We start from the raw sequence: 14375 nt of genomic DNA, 5'->3' as shown, positions 1-14375 counted from the left end.
GCTTTAACGGAATTCCATGCATATGGGATAATCGACCACGCGTGTCCATTAAAAATAGCCTTCGCCATGTCAAACGTTCGGATGAGATGCGACTCACGGATAAGCATCTCAAGGAATGCTCGCTTGAACACACTAATAACACCTGCGTCAAGGGGCTGCGTAACAGATGTTGGGTTCACCAGGAGTCGTCGGACGCGGAGATGCTTCCAGGATTAATTGATAAAAGGGTCGCGCATATCAATGTTTTTGTGTTGTGGAGCTGAGTCTAGGAGAAGTAGGCTTGGCTCCGTGAGCTGGTCATCGAGTTCTTTCAACCATTTCACAAAGATATGGTTTGTCATCCACCCCGATTCAGACTTCCTCACAACCATCTTACTTGCCGACTCTTCGTCAATGCCCTGGGCGATATTTTTGCCTAGTATATAAAATATATCACATCAAGTTAATGTCTAATATTTAATATTTACCAAGGTTTTCAGTAGTTGCTTCTCCTTACCAATGACTAGTGTCTTCAATGCACTCATGGATTCTGCCTTGAGGAGCGATGTGCCCGAAGCGTTGATACAAAATAGAATGGAAACACGGCAGCTCCTATTTGCCTTGATACCGGCTTTCGAGACCTGCGTTGTATAAGACTTGTGCTCCAGCTCCTTGAAATAAAATCCTGTCTCATCGCAGTTGTATATGTTGTCAGGCTTGGGAACATAGCCGCCGAATCTCGACTAGTTCAGGCTCAATCGCCTTAAGGTCAACCGATGCTACTTCTCCGTGGAGCTGGCAATACGTTATGTTATGACGCTTTTTGAAAGCATCGAACCAGGAAGCTGAAAAAGACGGCATCATGTCGTTGGAGTCCGAGTCAAAAGGATTTTTCTGGTCGGTGAGGACAATATAGGTGGTTTTAGCCGCTTGTTTTATCATCCTTTAGTTGACTGGATTGTTTCGCTTCTGCTGATCTTCCAGGCAGCCATTTTAAGAGCACCGCCTCAAGCTGAAAATTCTTTCGCTGAGTCATATAACATGCGCCCTTTGGATACAACGGAGCCTGTTGTCGAATCACATTTCTCTTTCTTTACATGTCGTAAAAAGTAGCCTTCGGAAGCATATATCCAACCAGGTCACCGAAGCTTCTAAAGTATCTTTTTGTCGAAGCAAAAGATATTCGTATATATCAAGGAGCTCGATTTTTTGTTCTAGAGTCAAACACACCTTCGCCATTGGGATGGCGTGGTTGTCAACTGAAGGAAGGATAAGGGGAGCATACATATCGCAATTCCTTGCACAATCTAGAAGCCAAGTACCTCTCCTTCCGCTTGCGTTCAATCGTTTTTATTTCAGACTTTGTATATTTGGTCTTCTTGGTCACTTCATAAGCAAGAGCCGACTCTGTGGAGCGTTTTCCAGTTGCCATTTTGATGCTTGGATGCGATTGTTTAATGTAAGGGAACAGGTGATATGTTGTGAATAGTAGCAAGCGGTGGTGGGTTCAAAAATGATTTATTGTTCAAGTCTGCCCTAATCTGCTACAATAATGATGGCTTTTATACTATTCGGGGACGCCGTGTGGAAGTCATGGGGCGTAGTGGGGCTGGGCAAAGAGGCGCAGTGGAGGCGTAGAATTGTCCGGATATTTCGTCAGACAAATCTTGTCGGACATTTCACCAGATGTGCATTTCGGGGAACCCGTAAATGCAATATCACCTGAGTATATATATATATTTTATAAAGTTTAGAATACCACCCAATTTAGTAAAACCTAATTATTATCCGGACAAGTTTGACAGTGGGATGTCTGGATATTGCAAGTTCGACTATGCAATAGTCTAGAGAGTTTCGCAAATATTTTTTTCGTCAAGGATTTTCATCGGGATATTGAACCTTATTTTCGCCGACGTAAAAATTGCAGTCTGTAAACAACTTATCGTATGTGATAGGCAACAACATTCACTCAACCCCAATCGAAATTTGGAATTTGCCTTTGGAGTAAACTTTGTTTCAAACATCCTTAACAAACTTTGGATATACATTTGTGGTAGACCTCACCTCTGAACATCAAGTATCGCTCAGTCATCGCAATATTTTTCTAAATACTCACAAATATGTTTTATTAACATTTTTTATAGTATTTTCTAGGTGTTATATGTCTCATCTTAGCACTAGAGAGCCGCATTATACATTATCCCTGGAGTTGAGAAAAAGATCCTTCACTTTTATACTGATTCATCACCAGTGAACCTGAATTAAGCTGTGAGGAATGTGCCAATCAAGTACAGGCATTTGTTACTATGGATGAAGAGCCATTCAGGACTTCAATAACCTCCATATTAGCCAATAAACTATATACAATGATTGGTGGCGTGAATTTTTTAAAAGAGACACTGGACATTGCATATATATTTCTATATGTCTGTCCTCTGCTCGTGAGCCTTTAAAGGAATAGTATTGGGGAAGGGATACACGGTCAACTTCTATCTCACGAGAGTCTAGAGAGAAATCACGAAAGAGAAGAACCGAGCTATTCTCTTTTTTTTCTTTTTTCTTTTTTTTTTGACAGTCAATGACTACGAAATGTTTCGGCTCTTGCTTTATTTAAAAAAAAAAAAAAAAAAAAAAAAAAAAAAACATTCGGTGCCAACATCAGTGCCCGACACTGTGGCGGGGCGCAAGAAAGAGGAGAATGAATTTAGTCCGGGTAAGTGTCAAGTACTGAGTTGGAATTGAATGAAGAGTGGAATAAGCGGTGGAGTAAGGAATGAAAAGAGTGGAAGGGAAGGTATAGAAGAATGGAACACATGGGCCAGCTGATTGCTGGAACTTTCTTCATGGGAAAATAGACAAAAAAGGGAAATGAGGAGACGTCTGAGTTTATAGAAAAGTAAGATCAAAACATGGACACAAAGAATGTTTGGACTCTGGCTGGCGTGCATGGAAGGATTAAACGTCCGACTTGCATTAAAAAGATCCTTAACAAATGCTCTGCTAATTGCTCTCTTTTCTTCCCCCATAGTTGCCTTATTTGTTTTGAATACTGCACGGATGTCATGACTAAGGGTTCTTCAAGGCCAATCTTCAAATAGGGCACAAGGCATTAAGAGAATGGAAAGAAAATTCTATTGGGACACTAGAAAAAAAAATATTTGTGAGATCATTCGTCCGTAATGGCTGCGTCGGACCCGTATCCGAACACGAGTGTCTCTTCCAGACGAGTCTCGACTCTTAAGGACATGCATGTTTATATAGACATATAAATATATATTCATTTAGTGCAAACAATGAAAGTATCCCTGAATGCCTGAATACGCAAGCGAAGGGTAAAAGGGGCAAGGCAGGCTTTAGTATATAACATTATATATACTTGCGGAATATGTCAGAGAAAATAAAGGAAGGTTGACATGAATTAAAAAAGAATGAAATATGGTTATGGTTATGGTTATAACTATAATTATGGCGTCAAATAACGCCATTATTTTATCAACAGGCAGCAGGAGTTTGGGAGAGTGGTTCGTGGTGTAGCGCGGTGGTTTTGTTAGTCATTTCCATATCTTTTTTTTTGTAAATCACCGCATGTGAATATACATCTTTACTGAAGAAGCACAGCAGCCAACATTCCGCGCGATAAATGCACCCCATCCTCTCTCTATGAACTCCTTATGGGACTAGTTTCCTGCTTCTGTATAGCAATGGCAAGCACTCCGTACTCTTAAGCAAATATAACAGCCCAGGACTATTAATGGTGTATATGGCTATCTGATTGTTTAATTGAAGTCAGCGATATCTGAGCTTTACGAACATGAAGATGAAATGGAAGAGGAACAAATCAAAACAAAACAAAGTAATTCAAAACTATTGAATCAAACATGTTTGGGGCTTCGATATTCTTCTTTCTCCTGTCTGTCCGCTCACACGCAGTACATATCTGTATATATATACTACTTAATACCATCTCTTTATAAAGCAAGAAAATATGAAGTTGGTTTTTATTTTATTCTTTTTTATACATCGCAGTAGCCAGTCCAGTGGTCCGTCATGAGTCTTTCCTTCTCTCATCCGATGCATTAATCGCGCAGTTGTATATCATCAATAGGTGGACATCTGAGCTCCAATTAGCGAATGTATGCATGCAGCAAAGTCGTTGTCCATGATCAATGATTCATTGATCAGCGGCGCTTTTCTCTCTTTCTTTCTTTCTTACTTTTTTTTTTTATTTTTTTATTTTTTTATTTTTTATTTTTTATTTTTTTTTTTTAAATTCTCTCAAGCAGGAAGAGCGGATAATGAACACATATAGAATACTCCTCATATTATCTTTTGTGTTTTTGTTGCTGCGACTGTAGGACATCGCCTAGTAGCACGCAGGTAAAATATATTGGCATTCGATATTCTTTTTGATGATATATGCTCTTTTTATTTTATTTTTTATTTTTTTTATTCATATAAAAGGACCAGGTAGTTCTCTTGGGATTCCTCTTTTCCATCATCAACCACAATCATCAGCATCTTTTTACATTTTAGCATTTTTCGCACCCGCATTAAACAAGATATCCAATTAATCCAATAATGATTGCCGCCAAGTTCCCTATCTTCCTCATTGCCGCTGCCATGGTCATGGTCAGCTCTTTTGTTGAAGCCGCCCCCGCTGCCAAGCCTACATGTACGTAGACGTATTACTGCTACTACTACCGCTATTATTATTACTACTATAATCATTACTATTACTATAATGATTGCTATTACTACCACTATAATAGCCTTCAGTCTGCAATATTGAATGCTTGTTGTTGAATACTTATTAATGTTTTTTATTATTATTATCGTTATTTACTATCATTACTGCTCTAATCTTAGCTTGCATCAAGTGCCTTGCTCCTCCAATGTGCCCTCCCTGCGGAACTGGCTTCAAGTGTGTGATTACTCCTGCCACTTGCCATGATTGTGGCAAGGGAGAGTGCAAGCCAGCTGAGACTCAGACCAAGCGTAAGGGCCCTTACTCTTTTATATATCATTATTACCATGTATTTCTATTCCATTAACAAAGTATTTTATTTTATTTTATTTTTTTAGCGGGCCACTGCATCTATTGCTTCGCTCCTCCTACATGTCCTCCTTGCGGTGAAGATGAGAAGTGTGTGATCATCCCAGCTACTTGCCACGACTGCGGCGACGGCTACTGCACGCCCAAGTAAAGGAAAAAAAAAAAAAAAAAAAAAAAAAAAAAACTATGGATCGAGTAAAACAAGTGCAAAATGTCTGTCTGAGACTTAGACGCGTTTTAATACCAATGCGCTTTAGATCTCATGCAAAAACCTGAAAAGCGGATAGTCTGTTATTAATTAATAAAGAAAAAAAGGAAAAAACAAGAAAATCACATGCATCTATTATGAATCCGAGTATGAACTTCGGAACAAGTAAAAATTGATTAAAAAAAAAAAAAAAGCAAAATGTATGTATACTAGAGACGCGATTTTTTAATATTTACAGCCTTCGTGTAACTTTGGCTACATTCGGTTTAATAAACAAATGGGAAATTTTCCGAATGGCTTAAATAAATAGGAATATACAAATATATATTTTTTTTACTTGGTGAAGCACCAACATGGGATGATCGACTTTTGGCGTCAGGTAGTTTTTTATTTTTCAAGAAGAAAGGAAAAAAAAAAAAAAAGACAAACAAAGGACCATATCATATCCAATGTAATTAGATGTTGACCATACAAGGGACGAGGGCTAAAACAAAAAAAAGGTGTGGGGGCTACACTCTCCAATGTTGCCTCCACACACACATGCATGCTGACAGGGGCCAAGTATATCATTACTGGTATAAGTTTGAGGAAAGGTGTAGATATTGTGCGTAGGCCTTATTGTTAACATTTGTATTAAAGCCTGTAATTAATTGGCACGGACAGGGTGTGGGCGTGTCATGCACGATGTATGTAGAGAAGAAGGGTGTATTGCTGTTGAATAATTGGGTCTCAGAATGTGATCATCTGCTCAGACCTCTCGACCTGAAATGCGCTCAAATGGCAGTGAAGGGATTCATTGTCTACTATCGATCTATCAGCGGTACATTTTATTGATATAGCAAAATAGCATATCACCATTGATGACTCTTTCCTCTTTCACCCGTTATCAATGGGGCACATTGACCTTTGGTGACCATTTTATATCTCTTCTTTTTGTGATATAAAGAGGTGCTACTACTGACCTTTTTTTTTTTATTTTTTTTTTTTTTTTATTTTTTATTTTTTTATTTTTATTTTTCTACTCCAAACAACAAAAGCAGCGATACATTACAATGATCATTACAAAGTTTACCATCCTTATCATTGCCGCTATCTTGGCCATGGCAACCTCTTCTGTTGAAGCTGCTCCAGCCACATGGTGTAAAGGTAATTGACGATATTTTGTCTATTTTTTTTATTACTATTTTTGCTTTATACCCATTTCTTCATCCTTCCTCCTTCCTCTCTTCATCCTATGAGCCATTATTCTAGATTTCCTGGCAATCAATAAGGGCTAGTTGCTTCTTTATTTATAAATATATGTACTCGCTTTTTGTTTCTAGATTGTATATACTGTTTTGCCCCTCCGAGCTGTCCTCCTTGTCGCAAGGATCAAAGGTGTGTGATTACTCCTCGCAAGTGTTGCGATTGTGGCAAGGGAGAGTGCAAGCCTGCATATGGATAACAGTCTGTTGGATAGTAACTGTAAAAAAAGTTGAGACCTTGAAGAAGGAAATAAAAAAAGTTTATCTATACTTAAAAAAAAAGAAATACATAAATAATAGAAAATAAAATGCTATAGCCTCTAACTCTAAGCTAGTTAGTTACCTACGCGTTTGGTAAATCGCGTCCAACAACAGTTACGCGTCACTCGAAAAAAAAAAAAAATCGAGTGACGTTTTTGTCGCAATTAATTCAAATTAAAGTTTAAGAAAAGACATCATCTGTGGAAAGCAGAGTAATAAAAAAAATAATAACGGCTCATTCTTCTCTCATCTTACTTTTTTATTTTTTCATTCATCATTCACCTTCCTTTTATTTTACTTTTTTGACAACCAATGAGTTTGCAAGTTAACTTTACAACGTATGGTCACGACCTCAAGGCGGCCTATGACACAATTTTAACCGGAGATCCCAAGACTAGCGACAACTGGGCCCTATTTGGATATGACAAGGGCACCAATGACCTCAAGGTGCTCGGACAGGGTAAAGGAGGGCTTGAGGAACTAGAGGGAGAATTCATGGACGGTAAAATCCAATATGCATTTGTTAGAGTTGTCGATCCTTACTCTCAACTCAACAAGTTTGTCCTAATTGCTTGGGTAAAAGAAAAAAAAAAAAAAAAAAAAAAAAAAAAATTCTTTCTTCTCTATCATACTGCATACTGGTAAGAAAAAAAAAAAAAAAGCTGACAAAAAGAAAACTTTTCTTTTTTCTTTTTCATATCTTTTAGTGCGGTGATGGTGTTCCAGTGTTCAAGAAGGGCCTCTTCAGCAGCCACCTTGCTGATGTTGCAAATTTCCTCAAGGTAAAAAAAAGTGATAATGGTTACTCATAATTACTTGTCAAACATCCAACGGATATATCTCAATGTATTCGATATGATATCATGTTTTTTATATTTGGGCTTTAGAAAAAAAAGAGTCTGAAAAAAGGAAAAATGTTACAGCGATATAAGATTTTACGAAGCGAGTAATATGAATTCTTTTTTTTTTCTTACATATATCAATATTTTCAATTTGATATTAGGGATATCATTTACAAATCAATGCTCGCTGTGAAGATGATGTCGCACCATCTCATATTATGAAGAGACTTGATGAGAGCTCTGGCTCAAAGTATTCGATCCACAAGGAAGATTATAAACCTGAAAAGATCACTCCTCTTCAATCTGCATACAAGAAAACGGAGATTCCAGATATTTCAGCCATGCAGCGTAACCCTACTAAGCCTCAGCCTGCACCGAAGGTAATGGGAATAATGAAGGAAGTACTTTGTCCTTAATCTTTTATTTGAGCCTATTTTTAACTTTTTTTTTTACATTTCTTGATTTTCTACTTTCTACTTTCTCTTCTCACAGTATGGACTCGCAGCGACAAAGACTTTCGGATCATCATCACCGTCCACTCCTTCTACTCCACAAGTATCCAAACCTGCACCTCCAGCTCCAGAAAGAACGTGGAAGACGTCAGTAGGGTCTTCATCTTACACAGGAGGCACGAAAACGATATCTTTCAACAAGGTTACTCCTCCAAGCTCTTTAACCAACTATGGCCGCCCCGCAGGAGCAGGAGCAGGCGCAAGCTCGGGAACAGGAGCTCCCACCATCCCTACTCCTACACGCAATGAACCTAGTATGAACAAGGCTCAACAAATCAGACTGGAGCGTGAGGCACGTGAGAAGGAAGAGCGAGAACGGATTAAGCGTGAAATCGAAGCTAGAGAAGCTAAAGAACGTCAAGCCTTAGGGCAATCCAACGCTCAAAAACAAGCTGAAGAAAAGCGCCTTCAGGAACAACAACAGCAGCGTGCACAGCAGGAGATCCAGGAACGTGCACGTGAGGAGCGTGCTGCTAGAGAAAGAGAGGAACGAGAGAGAGCAGAAGCAGAGGAAGCTGCTCGTTCTGCACGTGAGGCCGCTAAGGCCCGTGAGCAAGCTCAGGTTCGTGAACAGGCCGCTGCTCAAGAAGAAGAAAAGAGACGACAGCGTGAGAAGGAGGAGAGGGAAGCAGCGGAGAGACGTTTGAGAGAACAGCGTGAGGAAGAAGAGGCCGCAGAGAAGAGACGTCAACAAGAACAAGAACAAGAGCAAGAGGAAAAACACAAATCAGCAGTCTAAGGTAGGTACTGCTGCGGCTGCTATGGGGGTTGGGGCTGCTGCTGCTGCTACCGTTGCTGCCGTGGGGGTTGGAGCTGTTGCTGCTATAGGCGTTGGAGCCGCTGCCACCGCTGCTGCTGCTGCTGCTGCTGCTGCTACTGCTACTGCTACTGCTAATGCAAGTGATTATTCGGCACATCAGGAGGCTGAGGATACACATGGAGACGAGTCTGCACCCGCCGATGCCGGCCAAGGAGTCCAGGCAGTTGTCTTGTACGATTATGAGAAGACAGAAGAGAACGAAATGACATTAATTGAAGGTGAAATCCTTGTCAACGTCCAGGAGCTAGACCCCGGCTGGTGGAGCGGTGAGAGCGCAGATGGTACCAGAAGCGGTCTTTTCCCAGGTAAGTTGATGGATTTTTTCTACTCTGTTTTTAGAATGAAATTAGGATGAGACTGAGTATATGTATATAAAGTTAACCGATAACATTCTTCTCGGCTTTTCTTTCTGTAGCCAATTATGTCGAAGTCATTGGGCAAGATTCTGCTGCTGCTGAGGGAACGTCGGCGCATTATGCAGAAGAGCAGGAGGCCTACGCACATGATACCTATGCAGGAGATGAATCAGGACTTGCCGCAGTGGATGAGGTGCTGTCTGCTAAGCCCACAGCAGTTGCTTTGTACGACTATAATGCAGGAGAGCCTAACGAGATCTCATTCTCGGAGGGTGATATTATCAGAGATATTGAAGTAAGGATCAGAGAGTTGCTGTCTGGATTTATTATTCTTTTTATTTCATTTGTATGCAACATATAAGGCAAATAACAATTGAAACATAGTACTGTTAAATACTAACCCAACTTTTTCTTTTCTTTTCTTTTTTCTTTCTATAGTTCGTCAGTGATGACTGGTGGAGCGGGTTAGCACAAGATGGCACAAATGGCCTTTTCCCATGTAAGTTTTATGAAGAACATATATTTTTTATCTGATGTTCATGATGTTGACCAAAAAAGAAAAAGAAAGAGTAAATTAGCTGATAATATGCTCATTTTTCAATGTATTTGTATCTATCGATGTCTATAGCCAACTATGTAGAGCTTCAGGAATAATGGAAAGAACCTGTATTGGATCGAAAATAATAAAAATAAAAAGCGCGTCATGAATGAGCTGTTTGCACATACACGCGACATAATTTCCCGTGAAGGAGCGCGAGCAAAAATGCGCTTGCTCCTTTCATTTTTTTATTATTTTGGTGCAGCATCTTTATAATTCAATTTGTCCATTCTTCACCTTTTTTTTTTTCCCCTCAATGGTCAATGTCCTCAATTTCTTTCCTGCTCATGTCAAACAAAAGGCCATTCTACAAAATGAACAGCTGAATCGACTTGTTCTAAAAAACATGTCAAGTGCGTTGGTGACAAACTTGCCTTTACGGTAACATGCAAATTAGTGGCAAAAAGAAAAAAATGTATATGCAGGATGTGCTCACGTTGACCGTGAAGCTTGATTATCTTACAGATAATTCTTCTTATTATCTTTTATTAGCTATATATTCCAGTATGCTTTGAATTATCTTCAAGAGAGTGATAATGAGCACCGAACAGTCCTGATAATAACAGATACCAAGGCTCATCTCAAAGAATGGATGCTTCATGAACAAAAACTCTATGCTCCACCTGAACATGAAACAAAGCAAAAAACAAAAAACGGTCCATTACAACAAACATCAGACGCCATAACAACAACAACAGCAACAGGAACAAATTCAGGCGTAGATGAATCAATTAATAAGATAAGCAATGATCATGCCGGACCGTGGCAGCATTTATTTCCTTCAGGCCCTGGGCCAGACGGATACGATGAGTTTATATCTGCAACCCAATCCCAGCTACAAACCCAACAAGGATCATTAGGCTCCCAGATACAGTTGGCTCAAATGCTGCCTTCATTGTTACCAGAAATCATCGAAGAAGCAGAGGATGAGGGAATAGAAGGAGAAGAAGGAAGAGCAGAATCAAGGAGCCAACCCATGTCTATTTCTGGAAGCAGTCTTGAATACAAAACCAATACTGTTAACCTCGATGATGACGATAGTAAGGATGACGATAAAGATGATAATAATAGCGACAATAATGCCAATGTCAATGAGGAGCCATTTCGAGCAGATCTATGGTCAAGAATCCAGATTCGATATGTGCCTACGCTTGCTCATCTTCAGTCCTTCTTTCGATGCATACACCTCGACCCAGAAGATACACAAGATAAAACGTTTGGGTACCATCATCAACATAAATGGGTAACGGATAAAGGCATTAGTCCGACTTTGGACGAGGATGAGGATCATCATCATAGGCAGGAAAGGGTGAAGCGGTGGGAGAAGCACAATGACAATAGGAACGACGATAAGAACAACTATAATAATAATAATAGTAATGATAATCATTTTAACAGCGGCAGCGGAGAGACTATTGAACCTTCGATCCCAACTCTAATCATATTAATTGGATGTTTCAGTGGTCATTTTTATAAAAGTGTTAATCCTGAAGGCCAGACACGAGTAGCCACTTCATCGTTATGTGCCTTACCCTCACCATACAATTATAGAGGTGAATTAACTGAGATCCCAACAGTAGGAACTGCAGCAACAGCTCACAGCGCACAACAACAGCAGCCGCAGCCAGAAACATTTCAAACATTCCCGTCCGCTATATCAATGACGAGCCATACCAACGATGAAGATCGTGAACGTGTTCAATATATTAAAATGGCTAACCAGGCATTGAGCGAAATCAAGGACAGCCTCGAGTGGATTCAACGCGCCTCGTAGGTGCTTTTTATTTATCATTATTATTTTTCTTAAAAAAAAAAAAAAAAAAAAAAAAACTACCTCTCACTACATATCGGCTTATGCTGCTCTTTTTTTTTTTTTTTTTTTTTTAGTGGACAAAATCCAGAACTCTTGATTTTTGAAGAGAATCGAATATCATCACCAGCAAGCATCAATAATCCACCTGCCAATCCTCAGCCGCTACCTTCTGAACGTGAACTTTGGCTTCAACAAATTGTTGGGTTTTGGACAGATTGCTTCATAGTGGCTGAAGTACAAGATCCAGCACTAGAAGTGGAGCAACAGCAGCATCCGTCAACTGGTTATTATAGTCAGGAGCTACCTAATAGAGGGGACACAGCCATATCTGATAAAGTCGCTACGATTAAGTCTAAGGATTGTATGCGTCTCTGGATCAAAACTCGACAGAGCATCAGAGCCATTCTTTCTAACGGAATAGAAGGAATAATAGAACGATTAAGAGATCTGGACGAGACCCCAAAAGCATCAGCACCAGCAGCTTCCTCTATCGGAGCTATTGTCGGATTAGATTGGGAGATTGATCAAACAGCTACACGATGTCGCTTTCAGTTGCTGACATGATATATTTTTTTATTATATTTTTGTCCGCAAAGTTAAATGCCTTACAGCTTACAGCTGGATGAATATGTGCAAAAATAGAGTGGGGGACTAGGGTAGTGATTTGAAAAGAAAAGAAAAGAAGAAAAAATAGCTCTACCAAGAAAGCACTTAATCTTCTCAATGTTTAAATACCCTCTCTTTTTAATTGGCGGCAATGACCTCGAGATAGGCCTTGCGGTGTGGGTTTTCATCACATGGACCTAAAACAACAACCAATCCCCGTGATATATAGACATTAATACGATTAAGATTTTGCTTCTACAAAAAAAAAAAAAAAAAAAAAAAAATAATAATAATAATAATTAATCATTTAAACTTATTCCTTACGATTAAGAGGGGTCCAAACAGGATCCTCCTTGAACAGACGCATAGCCTTGAGGTAGTTGTTGGTATCGAGAGTGAAGCGGTGATAGATGCCAGCGGGCTAATTATTTATTCATTTAAAAATATATTAATATACACATACATCGGTTCTTTAAAAAAAAAAAAAAAAAAAAAAAAAAAAAAGCGTGGTTAAGTCTGTCTTACCAAAACAATTAAATCACCAGCTTCAACTTTAATTCTAACCCAACGATCCTGTCTATCTGTTGATGAATGGAAGAGGGAAGAGAAAAAAAAAAATGCAGCAAGGTAAGTTCAAGATGCCTTGTGCTTATTTTTTTATTTTTTTAAAAAAGGGCTTACTTACCTCTGATATCAAAGTATCCAGTGCCTTCAAGAATTGCACGAATCTCTTCGTCCTCATGCAAATGCCTTTTTTAAATGTTCACGGATTGAAGAAAAGGAAACGAAGAAGATATTTCTTTTAGTACTTTTTTTTTTTTTTTTTGGTTGGTTGGATGGGGTGGATAATAGAATTTTTCATCCATATAGCATTGATGACTTACTCTGCGAAAAACGTCTTGATCTTCTCGTCAAACAAGGCACCGAGACCTTCCTTGGAAACCGTAATCTAAACATATTGACGGAAAATAGTGAAATACCAAAACAGTGTTTAGATTTAAAAGTGAGTGTCATGTTTAAAACATGCACAAGGGCATGGGAGGGGGACAGCTGTCCAGATTTTTTTTTTTTTTTTTTTTTTTTTTGAGTAATTAGTTATAGACATTAATACTACAAATACCTGGTCACGGTTCTTGTAGTTACGTTCTTCACAGATTTTGTCGATTTGCTCCTCAAAGTTCTCGTCCTGTAACTTCCAATAAAGGACTCCGGAAGCTGCTAATTCTTCAGCCGAGACAGGAACCGAAGGCTCAAGCTCATGAGGCAGTCTGCAGTCAGTGTCAAGGTTGTCGTAAAGATAAGCGCGCATAGTTGAAGGTGTGGTTGATAGGTTATTAACGTTAAAAGAAGGAGTGCAAAAAAAATAAAATAAAATAAAATAAAAAGCTAATGTCCGAGTTTGAATGAATGAATGGAAAAAAAAAGAAAAAAAAAAAAAAAAAGTTTGCCAGTACATGTGCCTGATCGATAGCACACCACAGCCTCATGCTTGTCGAAAGAAACACGACATTTTTGTTTTCCCCGACGAACCGGTCTCAAATAAAGCCCAATCTTGTTGCAACAGGAAGGTTTACTTGTTGTGTGACAAGCATTTGCTTGTCGCTTGTTCTTTCATCTCTGCCCACTAATTAATCCTTACTTTCACCTAATTCATTCATTAATCGTATAAATCTCGCTCTCTCCATTGATCTTTTCCAATTAATCTCCTTTCACTTCAAGCTTATGTCTACTGGAGCAACGAGGCGCTCGCAATCTCCTTTTCGTTTCTAGTTTATGTTTATTAGGGCAACGAGGCACTCGCTTCCTCAAGTAAAAATAATAAAAAATAGCACTTCTTTATCCTACCCATTTATCTTTATACTCCACGCCTGTGCATCCAATCCACAACAGCTGAATCTGGCGATTGTTTGATAAGGCCCACATATTCCCCATGTAAAATAGTGAATGCTTTCTCCCTTGTACACTGTTGGTCTGGATACAGAAGACAAATCTATACCTTGGTAAAGGGCGAAGGCTGAAATATGAAAGGCGAAGAAAGATGAGAAGGAGTCAGCGAAGCTGTAAGAGAAAGAGTTGTTTTTAA

At 39.1% G+C, this 14375-nt stretch overlaps 5 protein-coding genes across 5 annotated transcripts; 4 read left to right on the top strand and 1 right to left on the bottom strand.

The window, feature by feature from the left end:
• The first annotated feature begins 1072 nt into the window (after window positions 1-1072).
• Window positions 1073-2275, top strand: BCR41DRAFT_59262 (hypothetical protein). The gene is made up of 2 exons (XM_022030926.1): window positions 1073-1438; window positions 2124-2275. Exons 1-2 carry the CDS (start codon window positions 1223-1225, stop codon window positions 2190-2192), a joined length of 285 nt encoding a protein of 94 aa, XP_021881383.1. The 5' UTR covers window positions 1073-1222; the 3' UTR covers window positions 2193-2275.
• Window positions 2276-4448: 2173 nt separating this feature from the next.
• BCR41DRAFT_353417 (hypothetical protein) lies at window positions 4449-5187 on the top strand. The gene is made up of 3 exons (XM_022024141.1): window positions 4449-4651; window positions 4846-4974; window positions 5062-5187. The coding sequence occupies exons 1-3, from the start codon at window positions 4558-4560 to the stop codon at window positions 5181-5183; spliced, it is 345 nt and encodes a 114-aa protein (XP_021881382.1). The 5' UTR covers window positions 4449-4557; the 3' UTR covers window positions 5184-5187.
• A 1792-nt stretch (window positions 5188-6979) lies between these two features.
• On the top strand, window positions 6980-10028 carry BCR41DRAFT_353416 (hypothetical protein). Its single transcript, XM_022024140.1, has 8 exons — window positions 6980-7321; window positions 7453-7527; window positions 7749-7967; window positions 8080-8785; window positions 8844-9224; window positions 9335-9570; window positions 9714-9774; window positions 9904-10028. The coding sequence occupies exons 1-8, from the start codon at window positions 7058-7060 to the stop codon at window positions 9927-9929; spliced, it is 1968 nt and encodes a 655-aa protein (XP_021881381.1). The 5' UTR covers window positions 6980-7057; the 3' UTR covers window positions 9930-10028.
• A 307-nt stretch (window positions 10029-10335) lies between these two features.
• Window positions 10336-12521, top strand: BCR41DRAFT_59185 (hypothetical protein). The gene is made up of 2 exons (XM_022030925.1): window positions 10336-11643; window positions 11761-12521. Exons 1-2 carry the CDS (start codon window positions 10466-10468, stop codon window positions 12248-12250), a joined length of 1668 nt encoding a protein of 555 aa, XP_021881380.1. The 5' UTR covers window positions 10336-10465; the 3' UTR covers window positions 12251-12521.
• Window positions 12196-13694, bottom strand: BCR41DRAFT_336385 (Acireductone dioxygenase ARD family). Its single transcript, XM_022022029.1, has 6 exons — window positions 13413-13694; window positions 13177-13241; window positions 12978-13042; window positions 12818-12873; window positions 12617-12713; window positions 12196-12489 (listed from the first exon to the last, which is right to left on the bottom strand). The coding sequence occupies exons 1-6, from the start codon at window positions 13599-13601 to the stop codon at window positions 12431-12433; spliced, it is 531 nt and encodes a 176-aa protein (XP_021881379.1). The 5' UTR covers window positions 13602-13694; the 3' UTR covers window positions 12196-12430.
• Between the last annotated feature and the right edge of the window lie 681 nt (window positions 13695-14375).

Source organism: Lobosporangium transversale, assembly GCF_002105155.1.
Source record: "Lobosporangium transversale strain NRRL 3116 chromosome Unknown BCR41scaffold_18, whole genome shotgun sequence".
In the NCBI taxonomy this organism is placed as follows: domain Eukaryota; kingdom Fungi; phylum Mortierellomycota; class Mortierellomycetes; order Mortierellales; family Mortierellaceae; genus Lobosporangium; species Lobosporangium transversale.
This window is presented reverse-complemented; position numbering and strand designations above follow the sequence as displayed.

Bases quoted from the DNA above. Each gene is read 5' to 3' on its own strand.
- BCR41DRAFT_59185 (XM_022030925.1), top strand. From the start codon at position 10,466: ATGCTTCATGAACAAAAACTCTATGCTCCACCTGAACATGAAACAAAG. The intron at 11,644-11,760 runs GTAGGTGCTTTT...TTTTTTTTTTAG, and splicing joins GAGTGGATTCAACGCGCCTC to TGGACAAAATCCAGAACTCT.
- BCR41DRAFT_353417 (XM_022024141.1), top strand. From the start codon at position 4,558: ATGATTGCCGCCAAGTTCCCTATCTTCCTCATTGCCGCTGCCATGGTC. The intron at 4,652-4,845 runs GTACGTAGACGT...CTCTAATCTTAG, and splicing joins CCCCGCTGCCAAGCCTACAT to CTTGCATCAAGTGCCTTGCT. The intron at 4,975-5,061 runs GTAAGGGCCCTT...TTATTTTTTTAG, and splicing joins AGCTGAGACTCAGACCAAGC to CGGGCCACTGCATCTATTGC.
- BCR41DRAFT_336385 (XM_022022029.1), bottom strand. From the start codon at position 13,601: ATGCGCGCTTATCTTTACGACAACCTTGACACTGACTGCAGACTGCCT. The intron at 13,242-13,412 runs GTATTTGTAGTA...CAATATGTTTAG, and splicing joins ACTACAAGAACCGTGACCAG to ATTACGGTTTCCAAGGAAGG. The intron at 12,874-12,977 runs GTAAGTAAGCCC...ATTCATCAACAG, and splicing joins TGGATACTTTGATATCAGAG to ATAGACAGGATCGTTGGGTT.
- BCR41DRAFT_353416 (XM_022024140.1), top strand. From the start codon at position 7,058: ATGAGTTTGCAAGTTAACTTTACAACGTATGGTCACGACCTCAAGGCG. The intron at 7,322-7,452 runs GTAAAAGAAAAA...CATATCTTTTAG, and splicing joins AGTTTGTCCTAATTGCTTGG to TGCGGTGATGGTGTTCCAGT. The intron at 9,225-9,334 runs GTAAGTTGATGG...TTCTTTCTGTAG, and splicing joins CAGAAGCGGTCTTTTCCCAG to CCAATTATGTCGAAGTCATT.
- BCR41DRAFT_59262 (XM_022030926.1), top strand. From the start codon at position 1,223: ATGGCGTGGTTGTCAACTGAAGGAAGGATAAGGGGAGCATACATATCG. The intron at 1,439-2,123 runs GTAAGGGAACAG...CATTTTTTATAG, and splicing joins CTTGGATGCGATTGTTTAAT to TATTTTCTAGGTGTTATATG.